The 18,710-nt window shown below is 37.3% G+C and overlaps 1 protein-coding gene across 1 annotated transcript; it reads left to right on the plus strand.

Annotated features, from left to right (window-relative positions):
- The first annotated feature begins 2,943 nt into the window (after window positions 1-2,943).
- On the plus strand, window positions 2,944-16,415 carry gapdhs (glyceraldehyde-3-phosphate dehydrogenase, spermatogenic). Its single transcript, XM_077214695.1, has 11 exons — window positions 2,944-3,892; window positions 10,843-10,902; window positions 11,565-11,661; window positions 12,648-12,754; window positions 13,281-13,371; window positions 13,464-13,582; window positions 13,723-13,804; window positions 14,942-15,093; window positions 15,169-15,331; window positions 15,438-15,535; window positions 16,027-16,415. Exons 2-11 carry the CDS (start codon window positions 10,874-10,876, stop codon window positions 16,094-16,096), a joined length of 1,008 nt encoding a protein of 335 aa, XP_077070810.1. The 5' UTR covers window positions 2,944-3,892; window positions 10,843-10,873; the 3' UTR covers window positions 16,097-16,415.
- The last annotated feature ends 2,295 nt before the right edge of the window (window positions 16,416-18,710 follow it).

Genomic DNA, 18,710 nt, shown 5'->3' on the forward strand with positions numbered 1-18,710 from the left:
ACTATTACTTTTCACTTTATCTTATATTTACTATTTGCATTTCACTGTAGTTGTACCATATCATATGTATTACCATAAAGGATCCATCCGTTATCTTTGTTATTGCTAAAATCGGGTCAATCACAGAAAATGTTTTTTTCCACAATAAGACAACTTTATTTCATTTAATGTGAACATTAAATTAAATCTCAGTATGGGGGTCTTCACAATTCTTATCCAAGAATAAAAAGCCAAATAGCCTACATGACAAGCCTGAGCTTTGACAATTCTTAATAAATTTTTTTTATAAGTCTATCGAGATTTGAAATAACTGGAGATTAAACTTTTTGTACACCACATACAAACCACTGAAATCGGCTGATAAATGTAAAAAAAAAAATTGTTTTTATCCAGAAAAACCGCAGCTCACCCGTTTACTTGTATTTGTTTACAGCGCAGTCTTGCCCTCCGCAAAATGGTGGACGCGTTGACGTATCGCAGCAACGTTCCAAAGCGGCCAATAGGGCGTCTATGTATTTATTATGTCTATGAACTAAACCCCTGGTCAGAGCCTGACTCCACCCACTGGCAATATTTGAAAATGCTGGAAAACGTGCACCTGAGATGCATATCTTTGTATGGAACCTGCCAACGTCACCAACAACCGCTGTGTCACAAACCACCGCAAACATCCAATAGGAAAATTCAACTGCAGTAGCCACCGTTCAACCTGAAGAGGTCAGCACTCAGACGTTTTTACATATATTGTAGAATTAAAACACATTAAACCAAAATGTCAAAAAATTTACTGGAATCAATGAACAGCATTTATGAAGCTCCATTCCTACAGATCATAAACTTAAAAAAGTTGTTTTAGTGTTTAGTTACCCTTTAAAGGCCGTGTTGCAGGGTTAATTTTTCGACGAATTGTGCAATTTGCTTGTTGGTAATAAACATTTAAACTGTTATACACTGTATTTAATGTTGTTGGGTATCACAAATAGGAATATAATACCAAAAAGTAGGTACTATCTTACAGCGGTTTGCAACGATTCTCCTTTCCCCCACAATGCATTGCATTACGTCACCTTGGAGAGAGAATTTACCGAAGCCCGCTTTGAGAGCATTGAGAGTGACTAGAGAAAGACGAGTAGTAGACGAGATATTCAGATAGCAGATTATAGATAAATACATAGATATAGATAGATAGACAGACAGACAGACAGACAGACAGACAGACAAATATATATATAGCTAGATAGATAGACTATATAGATAGACAGACAGATATATATATATATACTGTAGATAGATAGGCTAGTATATGCAGCAACTGCACATCCAATGGCGCGGGCGCCTCTGACCTGCGACCAACTCTACGTTGTCAATCTACCTACTATATATTTCTATCTATTTAACTATCTAGCTGCTAGCTATCTATGCTAGCGTTATGCTATCTGGCTGTCTGCCTATCTCTCTCTCAATTCCGCCCAGACTAGCACTTGCCAAACACAGCGACACACACACGGCGGCTACATTTGCAACAACATTTTCACCGGAGGAAGAGAAACGCTTATGGTGTGTTCACACCGAACGCGAATAGAGCGTCAAATACGCGTCCCCCATAGTAGTAAGATATATAATTTAATGGCAGTTCTTTTACCTTAAACTTTATGCTAACAGTTGTTCTGAGTTCTCCAGAGGCCCCAGACAGTGTGATTTGTAACAATCACGTCAGTTTTTTTAGACGCATTCACTATCACTTTTATTAATGTTTTACTCTACAGTTGTGCAGTTTTGAGGGGGATATATGGCATTTTTTAAATTTATTTGCCAAAATTATTAATGATATTTATATAGGCTACAGGTTTATTAAAAGTAGCAACGTTTTAAAGTAAAATTAACATTAAAGAAGGCATTTCGCAGTTTCATTCATGGTGAAAACATGAAACGTGCCATAGTTTAGTGGAAGATTGCTGCCATCAACTGCAAAACAAACACTTTTGCTAGCGCTCAATGAATAGTTTGTGCATGAATGACATTTGGACGATGACATCACTGTTTTATCCAGAGCGGCTATATATACTGAACAAAATTATAAACGCAACAAAACTGTAAAGCTGTAAATCTGCCTTGAAATAATCTATATTGTAAAAAGCGCTATAAAAATAAATGGGACTTGACTTGAATGCTAGATGTAATGCTCTTGCTATTTGTTTTTAGGCTGTAATGTGTGTGTGTGTGTGTGTATATATATATATGTATATATATATATATATATATATATATATATATATATATATATATATATATATATATATAGGATAAATAATCATGAACACAATGACAGGGCGAAATGGGCTGTGATGCATGGGGCACCAGGTAAAATCTTGCCTAGGGCAGCAAATTGGCCAGGGCCGGCTCTGTGGCCATTGGTAATGATCTTATACTTTCCTGAAAATATGTTTTGAGTTATGATATACCACCATTGGCATACCGTCGGGCCTGTGGTCATTGTGGCCCCGAGGGCTTAGGCCCCAGCTGCTGTGGCAGGCGTCCCTTATTTTTTTGTATTGAAGGTGGCAACCCTAGCTCAAACCTGAAATCCAACTGTATTTCACATGTTCACCACACGAGGTCGCTGGGGCGTTCGTTCTAATATGGAAAATAACGCAAGTTGTGTTCTCTTTCAACCATAAAAGACCAAATGCGTTAATAAGAAAACATGGACCACCAATTTTTGTTTAATTAGATGTTTAATTTGATATTTGTCAGTTGTATGGACACCCCGCCCACCGTCCTTCTCTCTGCGCAGTCTCCATGCAATCTCTCTACAGCACGCGCCGACTCTCACGTATCTTCTGCATCCGCTCGCCACTGTCAAGGTCACGTGCTGCTGCGTGCTGAATTCCACACTTTCCTCATCCCGACGTTACATTCAAGCACGCTCATTTCTGCTTTTTCATAGTGACTAGGACGTTCACCATAATATCCAATAGGAGGCAATGAGGTTTATGTTGAACACATTAATCCCAAATGCATGACATGTGAGCACGTTTTTTCATTTTTTTGGATTTAGTTAAATGAAAACAAACTGCATGTAATTTTTTTTTGTCAACTTAGTCAAAGTATGTGATTTATTCCTGGTCACGACTGTAAGTAGAGTGAAACATAGAATTTTCCATAGTATATCTATCTATCTATCTATCTATCTATCTATCTATCTATCTATCTATATTTTTTCTATCCATCCATCCATCTATCTATCTCTCCTTAGTATCTAAAAGTTCAAGTTCACATTTATTTCTATAGCATATTTAAAACAACATTGGTTGACCAAATTGCTGTAGGCAAGTCATATCAAAAGATATGAAAATGATTTAACCCAACATAAACGTACATTTAATTTAGCAATGCTTTGAAAGATATGAATCAACAAGTGTCTATGCTCTTTAATACTGCATCTGTATCATGACTTCTATCTCTGTGTCTTTCCTTTTACTGAGCTTTCAGAGTGGAAAACGTCAATTAAATGGCTAATGTCATCTTGTGAAAGTAGCATCGTGTGATGGTCAGATAATACCATTCTGCATCGCATATCCATTTTTTTTACCGTTTTATTTTGCATTTTGGAAGTCTATCAGATCTATGCATCTCCGAATTGCACATGTTTCAGGCATGCTATAAATATCCGCTCTATGTCCTTGTATAGTATCGTCTTGTCCAGTCTCCCATAACCATTTTAATAGCGTTCGTGATAGATAGCTCGTATACGTTTCTTTAAAATGATCATACGAACACTGCGTGACGTCAGGTTGCCATGGCGACCAGCCCCGGTGGGACGTGTCTGGTATAAAATGGTGCGGCAATACGCGGAAACTGAGCAGAAGCCGCAGCAGCATCACTAAAGGAGGTGAGTTCTTCCTCATAGGTCTACACCATTATTTGATCGAATTATTTAATTGTGAAATGTCTTACACTTGTTAAACTTTTTCAAGATGACGTTTAGCTTTTCAGGATGTTGTTTACTGCGTTTGGGCTTGTACGAAAGCGGTTACATAATCCTTCAGTTTCTGCGTGATGCACGAATATATGGAGGCCGGAGGCGTGGTTCATTCATCCATTTTATTCGCCATTATGCACATATTCCAGAGTTATAATACAATATATAAAACAAATAATTTCATTTATATGACATTTTAGGATATTTTGTAGCAAATGAATGTTGAAGAATGAAGCAGCGTCAGTGCCTTGCGCTCGCGATGATCTCATTGCGTCATATCGTTCCAGAATGTACCATCTGCTAAAGATGCTGCGAAATAGAGGGAGGAAATATAACTTAATTCGTTTTTTCTTCTCGAAACGCGACGGTGTCGTGCGGGCGCATTTTTTTGAGATCCTATTTGAGTCAAGAGTTATATTTATTCAACATACTGATATTGACAAATAATTTATGAAGATGGAAACGCACTCCCCCTTTTTTAACATAAAAGTAACTTTTGTGCATATAAAAGCAGATAAACAGAAATGATGTCCGACCTAAAGAACATCACTCGCATCGTGAAGGTTACATGAGCCGTCAAGGTCAAATATGATATAACGCCTTGCGATTAATCAACATGTCTTTCTAATAACAATGGCGTTGTGAATGCTTACTACGAGAATATAAATATGCCAGGACTTTTACCATTATTTTAATGTAAATTTGGACAGGACACAGTTGTCGCGGTGAGAATCATGGGAGATTTTCTCCCTCATGTACGTGACTGGAGTCGTGTTTCGATGCTGCGGTGGCAAACATGACTCAGATCTGAAAACCTATCATGAGCAAAACTGAAATTCACTATTGGCTTTTATAGTCATTTCCTGCGCATACTCTGATGAATAAAACACATTAAACCAGCCTACGGTGGTTTGCTAGATTTTGCTGGTTTAAGTTGATTTCCCAGCTGTTAAACCAACCAATAGACCAATCTGACTAGGTTTAGGCTGGTTTAAGATGTGTTTCAGTAAGTTATGCATTTTATAAACTATCATGCTGTGATAATTGATCATATATTATGTTTCTCATACTGCTCATGCAATTCGAAGACTGTAGGATAAAATGTATTATGTGTAGTCGAGGAAGTGACATGCAGGCGGAGTCTCCATCCCTCCTTATTGACCTTCTGCAGTCTGCAGTATTGATTCTGCAGTTGCCAACAAGAAGGGCCTTCAGCTGGCAATTTAAGTGTCACTTATAGTGGATGTTGCCTTATACCAGGCAAATATAGGTGTTCATACTATGATGTGAAAAAGAAGCCTATAGAAATTTAATTGGGCATTTGATGGCCCATTGCGCTGATTTATTCATCATGACATCACAAGTGACATTGATGTTCACTGGTTTGACACTTGTGTCTGCCTCATCAAAATTGTCCAGATGGCGCATAGCTCAGACTAATGTACAATGAGCAATGATTTAACAATAAAATCTTGATTTGTGCATTGTCATACAATGAATAGTCTAAAATAGTTTTAGAAAATGGCATACTGAATGTTTAATATTACAGGAATGCGCTACAGTCATGCAGACTGTGCATTGGTTGTTTTTTTCCTCTAGGGTTTTACAGGCTCTAATTAGCAGCCTTGGAGTTTACAGTATAAACACCATTCCCTTCTCAAACATGTCCTAAAACAGAGCCAAGAAGGGGAACAGTGGGTTGGGTAATTTAATTTTCTTACATCATACCAATTGCTACTGAAGCCAAATGTGACCATTGACACACAAATAATGGCCCTAATGTTCGACATTTATGTACTATACTAGTTAAAGTGCTTATCTGTTCTCTAAAAACATGTTTTCATCTGCTGCTATTGTCTGGCTGGAATGACACAGCACTTCCTCAGGATGCCTTAGGCAGACCACCAGGAATACAATTCTGCTTTACTTCTTAATCTTAATATTGGTCATTTTAATAATAAAAACGAGTGCCCAAAACCATTTTCTTTTGTCATTAGTTGCTTGCTATTTTTTACGAAGTGACATTTCGAAGTTCGTGTTTCCTTACTGTATGTGCCACACAGCATTAGAAGTTCCACTTAAATGACTGTATGTGTGTCCTAGGAAATCTGTCCTGGTTACACTCGTCCCCATGTCCTTGTTCTGTCACTCAGGGTGTTTTTGGTCAGAGGAAATGGCCACATGCTGGGTCAGAGTAAAATGCTGTCCTCTTGTTTCTAAGAGAGAAGGTGTGACAGTGTGGTTAGTCAAGACTTGCTTCCTACTGCATCCGGAGATTGAGCGATCCTGTCAAACAGAGAAAAATGAATACAGAGAGAGACTAAAACAACAAACTAAAAGACACTTATAAATAAACAATACATTTAATATTGTAATTTAATCACAATAATAACTTTAAACCATAATTCAGTCAAATAACGTAGTTTATTGTAGGCCTTTTATGGTAGGCAAGAGCATTATGGGTACTTTAGTTCTACACCATGCATTCAGCAATTAAACACATTTAAAAAATTGTTTATTTTAACTGATTTATTAATGCCTTTGCTTAAAGTCGTAATGTTACAGAAGTAGGGAGAGATCTTTTCCTCCATATTGTGACAGTGAAACAAATTATCGTATGAGAAAAAAATGTAGGGCGGGTTTGCAGTCGATTGCAAGAAAGGGGTAAGGTTTAAGCGGACTAAATGATTGGAGAAGTCCGGCATACATTACCAGAGAGTTTGTTTCACCGAATGATCGAGTTGTGACATTTTGATTAAAAATTACAATTACAAAAAAGTAAAGATGATAAATCATTCCCAATAACGGTGCATTCACACAGGGGCGTCGACTGTTAACGGAGGCTGTGTCTGAAGCTTGGTGCTGATGTAACCCCCTTCACCCGGGTCCCACTCGACCCGCTCCGAGCGGGCCTCGAACCCGGGTCTCCGGCATGACAGTCAGGCGCTCTAACAAGGAGGCTGAAGACTGCAGCCTCTAGCAACTGTCGCTAGAGCGCCTATTGAGATCAGAGGAGTGAGGTTTACTCGCACAGCAACTACTAGCTGGCCTCCGTTACACTGACGTGACTCTCATGGTGACAACAGTTAATCACATTACTTTTCCGGTGTTGCATGAACGCAATTGGCTAGTGTCTGCACTAAAGTATTTGCATAGACGTTCTAATTGGCTGACGGCTGCGTTGGCGATTCTGCCGCAAGCAACGCCAGTGATGCGACGCAACAGAACCCATAATTCGGTTCGGCAACACATGACGTCGCCCATTCAAAGTAAATAAGAAACGTTAACGCCGAAGCTCCTGTGTGAATGCACTGTTAGATCAAAAGTAATAACAGTGTATTTTGATGACTGGTCTACTGGGAACAGCTTTGGTTATAAAGTCTAACAGCAGCAGGGAAAAAAGACCTTCTGTAACGCTCCTTCAGACACTTAGGATGTATCAGTCTGTGACTAAAGGAGCTGCTCAGTGATGTAACGGTTACATACAAGGGGTGAGAGGCGTTCTGCAGCAATGATGATAGAAGGCCTGTCTAATAGATTTATAGATTTTTCTATGTTGAAAATGAATGGGATATTTACTTGACTGGTGATGTGTGATCACAGGTGTGTGCATGGGGTATTTATCCAATCATATTATGGAGCCAGAATTAATAATAATTAGAAAATTTGCATTTAATGTTTAGCATCATGTTACACATGATATGCACGTGACAGCGTTGGTAAGACTGAGAGACTTTAAACAGAACAGTGGGGTAATTGAATTTAGGGTCAGTTCAGAGGTGGATGTGTCATTTGAGACAGCAGGCTTTTGGCAGGAAACCAGTTCTCATCCGTTCCACTGTTCTTTTTGTCATACAAGTTTTCTAAGAAGACAAAGGAGGGTTATACGACAATTCACCATGACGTCACAACAGTAATAGATGTTCTTCTGGGTGGCAAAAGCCGAAGCGTTCCTATGGCAACACTAGTAAATTGTTTGGAAGGGAGGCACACCGTCGGCAGTAGTCTAATCTAAATTTCAACAGTTGATAAAAAAACAGACGTGGTGGAAATTCAGACATAGTTAACATGATCATTAGAGCTTAGATTCTTTGATCTAGAAACCTGCACTCCCAACGCAAAAGAGTGCGGCGCGGGACTAGATTTGATGGCCGAGTGTGACTTTTAGTGCATCCTGGGAGTCCTTAACCGCATTGAATAGGGAACTTGGATTAGGATTACTCGGGCTGGTCAGGTGCAGTACATGGTTCACACACACATGGGCAGATTAGGAGATTACAGGGATGTCTTCAGTTTCACACAGCCAGATGCAAGGACGCTCTGTCTTTATGCATGCTATGATAGACTGACTGAGCTTCCTTCTTTCATCATCACCAACAACAGCACATTTCCTGAATACTTTTCCTATTTTTATTTCTGTAGATGGAGTAGAGATCTAATCTAGATGTGACTATAATACACTGAAAAATTAAATAAATACTAAAATAATTTGAATAATGATTATATATATATAAACAAAATTTTCTGCAAGCTTTTAAGACTGACATTGGCATCAAAATAAGTCACCCTATTCCTAGATAAACATCAGCCCTTGTCTCATTTCACAGTGCCCTTAAGGTTTGAGAAAAATGTCCTGATTTCATCCAGTCTGGCGATGTGGGGCATTGGTTGTGGTGCATTAAGTCACATTTGAGTTTAAGGTCAGTGCTCATCTTGTACAGCCAGCGTTACACAAACAAGGAAACATCATTATTTTACACTAACTGAACTGAGTTTGATCCATCTGAGTGAGGTGGTTTCAGGCAATTGGCCAGATGTTCACTTTAGGTTGATCGGTCTAGGTGTCGCTTTGATTGGTTGCTGTATTCTGAGCCTGAGGGGGATTTTTCAGTTTTCATGGAAAATGCCATTGCCGTTGGGAAATGAATTGCTTCGTGCTCGCTTGTGAATGATTTTCCCAGGCAGTTCTCCTCTATAAAAGCTGCTGCTGTAGTGTCCATCTCTAGCTCATAACCTCATAATTTCATGGACATTTGTTCCTTTGGATTTAGCAATGAAACTTTACATGCACGAAACAGCATTTATATTATTCTTCCGCATTAATACAATGAAAAACGTCAATTTTCCAACTTATTGCAATTTAGGATGGATTGATTTTATATCCATTGCAAACCGTAACAGAGTTCATGTGAACCATATCCCAGACCCAGACTGTCTTTTTAAGCAGACTGTGAAGGTCATTTGTGGCCATTTCAATGGTGCACAGAGACAGAAATCAGAAGGGTACATGAGGTCAAATCAATGGTGTCTATGGAAAACCTGTTCATTTGTCTCATTAATGACAGTGTGCATGGTTGTGCACTACTTGTCTTGATGACAGTATAAACATGTGGACTCAAAACAAACCATAGCTCACTAAAACCCAACAGATCAGACATTTAAATCAACTATCCACATCTATGGGCTTTTAGAGAGCTATATTTTGTTGTGAGTATATACAGTAGACATAAATCTTAAAATGTCAAACAAAGTGTAATGCCAAATCCATTTCTCTGGAGTTATTTTGTAAACAGGCATATAGTGCTTATTATACAGCAATAAAGTAAGTCATTAGGATGTTACTTTACGTCTAGCTGTAAAAACAGTGACAGCAGAAATCAACTTATTCTAAACATTTCTAAAGTACAGACTGTTACAGATTTAGATTTCCAGTTTGTCTGTCTTTTTTGTTGTATTTTAAATGAGTGAATCACATCATATGCAAATATATCCAGTCCCTGTTGCGCTTAACTCCTCCTTATCCCTTTTTGCTTAACAGACATTCTCCATACATGGCATGATGTAAAAAATATTTGACTCTGGCCAAATCGTCAGGCTCAGATTACATAAGACCCACCCTCACACACCGTGCCATGCTTTTCACTATAATAATAGAGAAAACTGCAAAGGATATCAGGCATGTGACAACTTGCTGCATTTTGAAACCCACAGTGAAGATTGTTTGGCAATGCATGTACATTCCCCCTTCCACTGCACTGCCAATATTTCAGCAGATTTTTGAGCTTCCTGTGTGCATATGAGGAAGTTTGAGGACAAATTGTGTGCATGACTTGCCACCCCTTGTTCTGCATGGAAAAGGAAGAATAAAAGACTTGTCAAAACACAATGGACCTTCTGCTCCACCAGGCTAATAAAGTATGCAGGTCCAGTGAGCACGAGGTTTGGAAATTTCCCAGACAGAATCCTAATGGACCCAAAAACAATACAAACTAGACAACAGTTCATGCCTCCACCCACCGTTCAGAACACCAAACTGGCTCAGAGAAAGTTCACGAATTCCACAAGCGTGTATAGACAGATCGCTAAGCTGCTAGTAAGGGTGGGTAGAACACTCCTAAAATGAAGATAAAATGTGCAAACAGTTTGTCACTGGGACAGTACCCTAAAAAGGAGATCTTTGTAACTTTTTTACCCCTACTGCTTTTAAGGCACTAATATGCATATTTTAGTCATAAATAAGGTACAAAGTTGTACAATATATGATTAAAATCTAATATTAAGGAAATCAAATAAAGATTCCAAGTAAATCAATATCAGAGTAATGCTATAAATCATGAAATAGTTAAATTAGTTGAAGTTATTATTTTATTAAAATACTGTATTTACAAATGAAATGTACTCCATCTTATTTGAATATTTTCTCTTTATCTGTGGAAGTTGATGGGCACAAATCACAAGATGAGACTATTCAAAACGAATGACAATTCAATACCAAAACAGCCTGACAGTGTAAAGTGTAAGTGCAAAGTTGATGTCGTTGTTCTAAAAGCCTCCTTTGTTTTTGTTTTCTATTATTTCAGGTTCAAGACCACAATCCACACTCTTGCAATAATGTCTGAGCTTTGCGTTGGAATCAATGGGTAAGTTCACTGATCTGATCTGTCATGACATTTGAAGACTTTAACATATGACATTCAACATGACAAAATATTAAGCACTAAATATAAAAAATTGATTGCATTATAATAAATATACTTGGAATTTTCTTTCTACAATAAAGTATTCATAAAGTAATACTATTGGGAATCACAATCTTTCACAACTTTTACGAACCTCATTGGCACTTCACTTGGGACACTGCTTTAAGGCCGGAGACTGCAAGGAAGCTCACTAGGTTGTTGGAACAGAGCTAATAATTCCATAAATAGAGATTGTAAAAATACAGATAAACAGACAGAGAGAGAGAGAGAGAGAAAGAGAGAGAGAGAGAGAGCAAATGGCCTGATTCAGAATGATTACAAGGACAGGATTACCCAGGATGAGCTTAAAGTCTCCATCCACTGAAGTACACACACACACACACACACATCTGCTGTATAGTCATGCAGGCAATGTGTCTTACCAGTCAGATTTCAACTGACAAACATGAATTATTTCTCTTACATTTCATATGTTGATATATTTAAATAAAGTTGTGTAGATATTCCCTTGTTTCTTCTAATAAATCACACAGTCCTTCAGATACTAGACAGATTGTGTGATTATGAAACATCTTAAATAACTCTGCTCTCTGTTTGTGTAGATTTGGCCGCATTGGCCGTCTGGTCCTCAGGGCCTGCCTGCAGAAGGGAATTAAAGTCACCGCCATCAACGACCCCTTCATTGACCTGCAGTACATGGTGAGATTCGCTGAAGCACAAATGATTGGCATTGTGTAAAGCATAAGCCAAGTTAAACAAACATATAGACCTGCATGTAGTGTTTTTAGAGTGAGAATTTAGATGCTTTCAAACATGCAGCTTTTGCTGTGAATTTAATGGGATTTTTCAGCATCTATTCTTAAAGCTACCATGAAATTGGACTTATGTTAATTTTTTAAAGAATATACCTGGTCTTATTGTGTACATTTTATTGGTGCACAACATTAATTCAAAGAAAAAATGTGTAATGTATAAAAATATCATAAATATAAAAAAATTCTAATATATTGATCAAATAATTTCTGCCTCTGAAATGACTTTCGGAAGATGTCACAAACCCCTCTTATTTTTCTACCCATTTTCATGATCCCGTCAATTCCCAGTAGACCAAATTAATTCCCAAAATGCATTTTCCTGTTGTATATCCAGTTAAACATGGAAATACACCATTCAAATGTTTGGGGTCAGTAAGATTATCTTAAAATAATTAAATACTTTTATTTAGCAAGGATGCGTTGCATTGTATAAAAGTGACAGTAGAGACTAAAGATTAAAGATTTCTATTTCAAATAAATGCTGTTCTTTTCGACTTTCTGTTCATCAAAGAATCCTGGGGGGAAAAAAACATGGTTTCCATAAATATGAAGCAGCAACTGTTTTCAACATTGATAATAATAATAAGAAATATTTATTGAGCAGCAAATCATCACATAAGAATGATTTCTGAAGGATCATGTGACACTGAAGACTGGAGTAATGATGCTGAAAATACAGCTTTGATCACATTAGTGTATTAGCAAAAATATGTAAATATTACTCATTTTCTTATGTGAATATACATTTTAAGTTATGCTTAGCTCAAAAATAAATTTGCTCTGTGAGTCCTTACTCTATAAAATGAATCATAATCCAGTAATCTTCAACGACTTCAAAAGTCAAGAAAATTAATAAATCTTGCCCTACAGGTCTACATGTTCAAGTATGACTCCACTCACGGCCGTTACAAGGGAGAAGTGCACCATGAGGATGGAAAGCTGATCGTTGATGGTCAGTCCATCTCTGTGTTCCAGTGGTAAGTTTTATTAGTCTTATATTATCATAGTCGCCCTTCAGGAATGTTAGGTTATAACTACAACCTTGACACATAGACAGCAAATATGTTGTAGTCCAGAGTAAGTACTGACATATTAGGAAGCTTAGGCAATGTACTGTACATCATACTGCACACAGTTTATACTGCATACTGGATACTATTAAAAAATATTAATAACAGTATGGAGTAATGCACCAATAAAAGTTTCAAACATTGCATGTTTAATTCATTGCATAGTCTCTAGTTATCATCTCAGAAAAAACATGGTAATTTTGCAATTTTCATCCAATTTTAAACAAAATTTGCAGTTGATATGGTATTCATCACACTGGAAGTAGTGCATTGTGGGATACCGTACTGTTTCGGCAACTCGTAACTCGCGCTTATTTTATGCATACAAAAAAATAGTATCCATACTGCAGAAATAATACAAGGAGCATGATAGTATGCTATTTCAAGCATATCCTGTAGTGCTGTACTAATTCTCTGTCTTATTTGCACTTAGCATGAAGCCTGCTGAGATCCCATGGGGTGATGCTGGTGCCCTGTATGTCGTTGAGTCTACCGGAGTCTTCCTCAGCATTGAGAAGGCCTCAGTAAGTCTGCCTTTCTGCAAGATCTGGAATGATAATTTATTGCATCAAATGTTATTATAATACTGATATTTTCTGAAATTTGTTCCCCATAGCTTCACATCCAGGGCGGCGCCAAACGCGTGGTTGTGTCCGCACCCTCACCTGATGCTCCCATGTTTGTGATGGGAGTCAACCAAGACAAGTATGACCCCTCCAGTATGACCATTGTCAGGTAAGCAAACTAAGTACTATGCATGTAAATGAGTTATTAAATGCATGCATGTTTAAGGTAATGACCTTATTTCTGTTTTGGTGCAACATTAGCAAATAACAAAAGTAACAAGTGTGTTTTTCTTGTTGAAAACATCACAGCAATGCATCCTGCACCACTAACTGCTTGGCTCCCCTGGCTAAAGTTATTAATGACAACTTTGGTATTGAGGAGGCCCTCATGGTAAGTTGATGCCTGGCGTGACGTGAGTCCTTCTTTGAGTTGACATGAGACAGAAGTTGTGATAGTCTTTTCTTTCCTTTTGTGACTTCTATAATCGAGTGAAACGGCATTTTGAATTTTGATTTTGATTTTGTCCATCTGGAATGGATGGATTATTGGAAGGTTGTGGTTTTCTATTGGTTGATCTCATGTTAGTGACAGGTTGTCCCGCTCTCACGCCAGTAAACATCATAAGAGAAGAGATGTCGCTGCAAGAGGGAGGGGAATTTATTCTGATTAAAGATTATGAGGGGATATGAATAAAATGAAATAAAATGTGCATGGACAAAACATTTATAATAAATACTGCAATATTCCATAAAAAAAAGAACTGTCCCTTTTGAGTCCATGATGATTTTTTAAAATATATTTTAAAAAATGGGCTGCATGAAAAATTGTCAAAAACTAATTTTGCATCTATTATGACATTGATTTCTATTATGAAACTTGCTGCTGCTTAGAAATAAAGGCTAAAAAGCATGACATCAGTTCTTATGGGCAACATAATGTGTAAAATTCACATTTTGACTTAAAGCCCTGCCTATTCACTTTAAATGTACTTAAAACTTAGCCATTTGTGGTTTAATAATCGCACTAGGACATATCAGGATTGTATTTTGCTTAATTGTTTAGCGTTAGTGTATTTACTCATTACTTCCTTTCAGAAGTTTGTGATCAGTCTTCTTTTTTTTTGCATTAAAGTGATCAAAAGTGACATTAAAGACACTTATGATGTTACAAAAGATTTTCATTTTTCAGCACAACTGCTTTCAACATTGATAATAATAGGAAATGTTTCTTGACCAGCAAATCAGCATATTAGAATGATTTCTGAAGGACACTGAAGACTGGAGTAATACTGAAAATTCAGCTTTGCCGTCACAGGAATAATTTACATTTTAGAATATATTAGAATAGAATTTTTTTTTTCAAATTGCAATAAAATTTTACAATATTACTGTGTTTTTGATCAAATAAATGCAGCGTAGGTGATCAAAAGAGACTTCTTTCAAAAATAAAAACTTACTGACCACAAACTTTTGAACAGTAGTGTACTGTATGTCTTTCTCATTGTTTCTTTTCGTTACCTCTTCAAAGACCACAGTCCATGCCTACACCGCCACACAGAAGACTGTGGATGGGCCCTCTGCCAAGGCCTGGCGCGATGGACGTGGTGCCCACCAGAACATCATCCCTGCTTCTACTGGCGCCGCCAAGGCTGTGGGCAAAGTTATTCCTGAGCTTAACGGGTCAGTAGTACAAGAAAGATCAATTGATTGAGTTTGATATCGATTGGAGAAGTTTACCCTCTCTCTATTTTGTAGCAAGCTGACCGGTATGGCGTTCCGTGTGCCAGTCGCCGATGTGTCCGTTGTTGACCTCACCTGCCGCCTCACAAGACCTGCCAGCTACGCTGCCATCAAGGAGTCTGTCAAGAAGGCCGCTCATGGACCAATGAAGGGAATTCTGGGATACACAGAGGATTCAGTATGTGTTAACAGAAAAAATCTTTTAGAATACCAAAACAACATGCATATTTTCACATAATGGACAGAATTGGGTGTTTTGTTCATTCATTTTTGTTTTCTTTTAGGTTGTTTCTGCTGACTTCATTGGTGACACTCACTCTTCAATCTTTGATGCTGGAGCCGGTATCTCCCTCAATGACAACTTTGTCAAACTTATCTCCTGGTAAGCTCAAAAACAATATAGCTTTAAATAGATGTAGCTAGAGTTGGGCATAAGCTATATATTGAATAATGCTTTTACAGTGTTTTGTATTGATACATTAAAGTGAAAAATAATTACTTTTTATTCATTCATTTTATTCATTCTGTGAAAAACATGCCTTGACTCTTTTACTGTATTTTATTTTTTTGCGTTAAACATTTTGAATGTATTTTGCTACAATGAATGCTAGGTCTAAATTATTATTAGTTATAACAGTTTTATTATTATTATTTGAAGTTGTTCCAGAGAAAATACAGTATTCAAATAGTGAGGTAAATTCATTGTCAAATGGCAGGAACATAATGAGATTTTTAAGATTGCTATTCTATTGAAATTTCAATGCTATTTCTATAAGCTATTTCTATGAAGTTATAACTTAGGTGTAGCTATGTTATATTCCAGTCAGCAGAAAAAGCAGTGCTCTAATATTCTTTTGTCTTTCTTTCTCACAGGTATGACAATGAATATGGCTACAGCCACCGTGTTGCTGACCTGTTAGTGTACATGCACTCCAAAGAGTAACTCACCAAGTTTTGCGACAGCAGAAAGGCCCTACCATTCCTTCTTTTCAACGCACTCGATTCATAGCTGAAGCCATAGTTGACACGCCTTAGCATTCCTGTTCTCACCTAAGAGACGCGTTCGTCTCTGTTGATGTCTGTGTGTGCGTGTTAGTTTCTTTTGACAGTATTTGTGTCAGTGTCACTCCACAGGCATTGCTGTAGTTGTTGCCATTTTGGGTGTAATCAAGTTGTGTTGGTGAATAACTGATAAAAATGTTACATGAGGCTACTGTAATACAGTTTAAAAAGAAACTAATTAAACTGTTTGGAAAAACAAATGTGTTTCAATCATTTTGTCTCTTATGATGTGTACTTATTTGCCATTATGGTAATAGTTTACTGTATCATAATTAATGCATGATATTCTAAGGCCTCCAATTTATCAACATGTTGAAAACCTGTTGCACACAATCTTATACATCTGATTGATAGTTCATACTTTTTAGTAAGTAAAAGTCCTTTTTGTATAATTGTACCACATCCTGAAGGGTGACGTTTTTGTTATTTTGCTGTGAAACATTACTAATTAAATGTAACAATAACTTTTATATTGTTAGTAATATGTCAAGATGAACACTTACTGGACTGAAGCAAATTAGCGTTACTTGATTATCCATTATATATATATATATATATATATATATATATATATATATATATATATATATATATATATATATATGCATGTTGTAAGTGTATATATATTAAAATCAAGTCAAATATGATACAGCATGGTTTTGATTAATGTTTATTTGTTAATCTCATTCATCATAGTATTTTATTGCATTATATACTTTGCCTTCCACAATTAAAACTACTGAGCTTTTATCATAAAACGTTTAAATATCAACTTTAATTAGACATTATTGGGGAGATTTGTAATGTAAATCAATGAGATATAGCATACTGTTACAGACTACTTACTTAAAATGCACTGTATATCACTTGTATACAGGGCTTGACATTAGGTTTTTGCTCACTAGCCTAAGGTCAAGGCCTTTATACAGGTGATATACAGTGCATTTTAAGTTGTCTGTTATACTATATATCATTGATTTACATTACAAGCTATCTGAATTTCTTCTTATTGTTTTGCCATATAGCAACTGCGCCAAATTGCATATTTGTACTCAGTTTGGGGTGATACCTGATACATTAAAGCATAAAACACTTTTTTACGCAATTTATTTTAAAGATTTAAAATACTAATTGCATATTTTAAAAATAAAAACGCCATAGAGTAACTGTTTTCTGTGAAATCGTCCTGCACCGCGTGCATGACGTCTCAGAGAGATGAATCGCTGTAGACTACAAATGTAACTAAACATGGGGTATGGCTTAAAGCCTAAAAACGTAAAATTAAATTGGCAGACAGCAGTATTCCCTTTTACTCCTCCACAAATAAAAAGGCTGATTTTGGGGAATCAAGACAACAACAATAGCGTAAATAAATTCTGAATTTTAGTTATAATCGTTTATGGTGTTGTGTCATGTTAACATGCAGGTCCTTCTCAAAAAATTAGCATATTGTGATAAAGTTCATTATTTTCCATAATGTATTGATAAAAATTAAACTTTCATATATTTTAGATTCATTGCACACCAACTGAAATATTTCAGGTCTTTTATTGTTTTAATACTGATGATTTTGGCATACAGCTCATGAAAACCCAAAATTCCTGTCTCAGAAAATTAGCATATTTCATCCGACCAATAAAAGAAGTGTTTTTAATAAATAAATAAAAAAGAGTCAACCTTCAAATAATTATGTTCAGTTATGCACTCAATAGTCAATACTTGGTCGGGAATCCTTTTGCAGAAATGACTGCTTCAATGTGGTGTGGCATGGAGGCAATCAGCCTGTGGCACTGCTGAGGTGTTATGGAGGCCCAGGATGCTTCGATAGCGGCCTTAAGCTCATCCAGAGTGTTGGGTCTTGCGTCTCTCAACTTTCTCTTCACAATATCCCACAGATTCTCTATGGGGTTCAGGTCAGGACAGTTGGCAGGCCAATTGAGCACAGTAATACCATTGTCAGTAAACCATTTACCAGTGGTTTTGGCACTGTGAGCAGGTGCCAGGTCGTGCTGAAAAATGAAATCTTCATCTCCATAAAGCTTTTCAGCAGATGGAAGCATGAAGTGCTCCAAAATCTCCTGATAGCTAACTGTATTGACCCTGCCCTTGATAAAACAGTGGACCAACACCAGCAGCTGACATGGCACCCCAGACCATCACTGACTGTGGGTACTTGACACTGGACTTCAGGCATTTTGGCATTTCCTTCTCCCCAGTCTTCCTCCAGACTCTGGCACCTTGATTTCCGAATGACATGCAAAACAGAGCAACAGTCCAGTGCTGCTTCTCTGTAGCCCAGTTCAGGCGCTTCTGCCGCTGTTTCTGGTTCAAAAGTGGCTTGACCTGGGGAATGCGGCACCTGTAGCCCATTTCCTGCACACGCCTGTGCACGGTGGCTCTGGATGTTTCTACTCCAGACTCAGTCCACTGCTTCCGCAGGTCCCCCAAGGTCTTGAATCGGTCCTTCTCCACAATCTTCCTCAGGGTCCGGTCAC

The sequence above is a fragment of the Siphateles boraxobius genome, unplaced genomic scaffold, assembly GCF_051911475.1.
Source record: "Siphateles boraxobius isolate OS27281-9 unplaced genomic scaffold, OSU_SipBor_1 68, whole genome shotgun sequence".
NCBI classification, from domain to species: domain Eukaryota; kingdom Metazoa; phylum Chordata; class Actinopteri; order Cypriniformes; family Leuciscidae; genus Siphateles; species Siphateles boraxobius.

Excerpts from the sequence above, each read along its gene's own strand:
- gapdhs (XM_077214695.1), top strand. The coding sequence starts at position 10,874 with ATGTCTGAGCTTTGCGTTGGAATCAATGG. Across the intron at positions 11,662-12,647 it reads TCATTGACCTGCAGTACATG|GTCTACATGTTCAAGTATGA; the intron begins GTGAGATTCGCT and ends CTTGCCCTACAG. Across the intron at positions 13,805-14,941 it reads GTATTGAGGAGGCCCTCATG|ACCACAGTCCATGCCTACAC; the intron begins GTAAGTTGATGC and ends ACCTCTTCAAAG.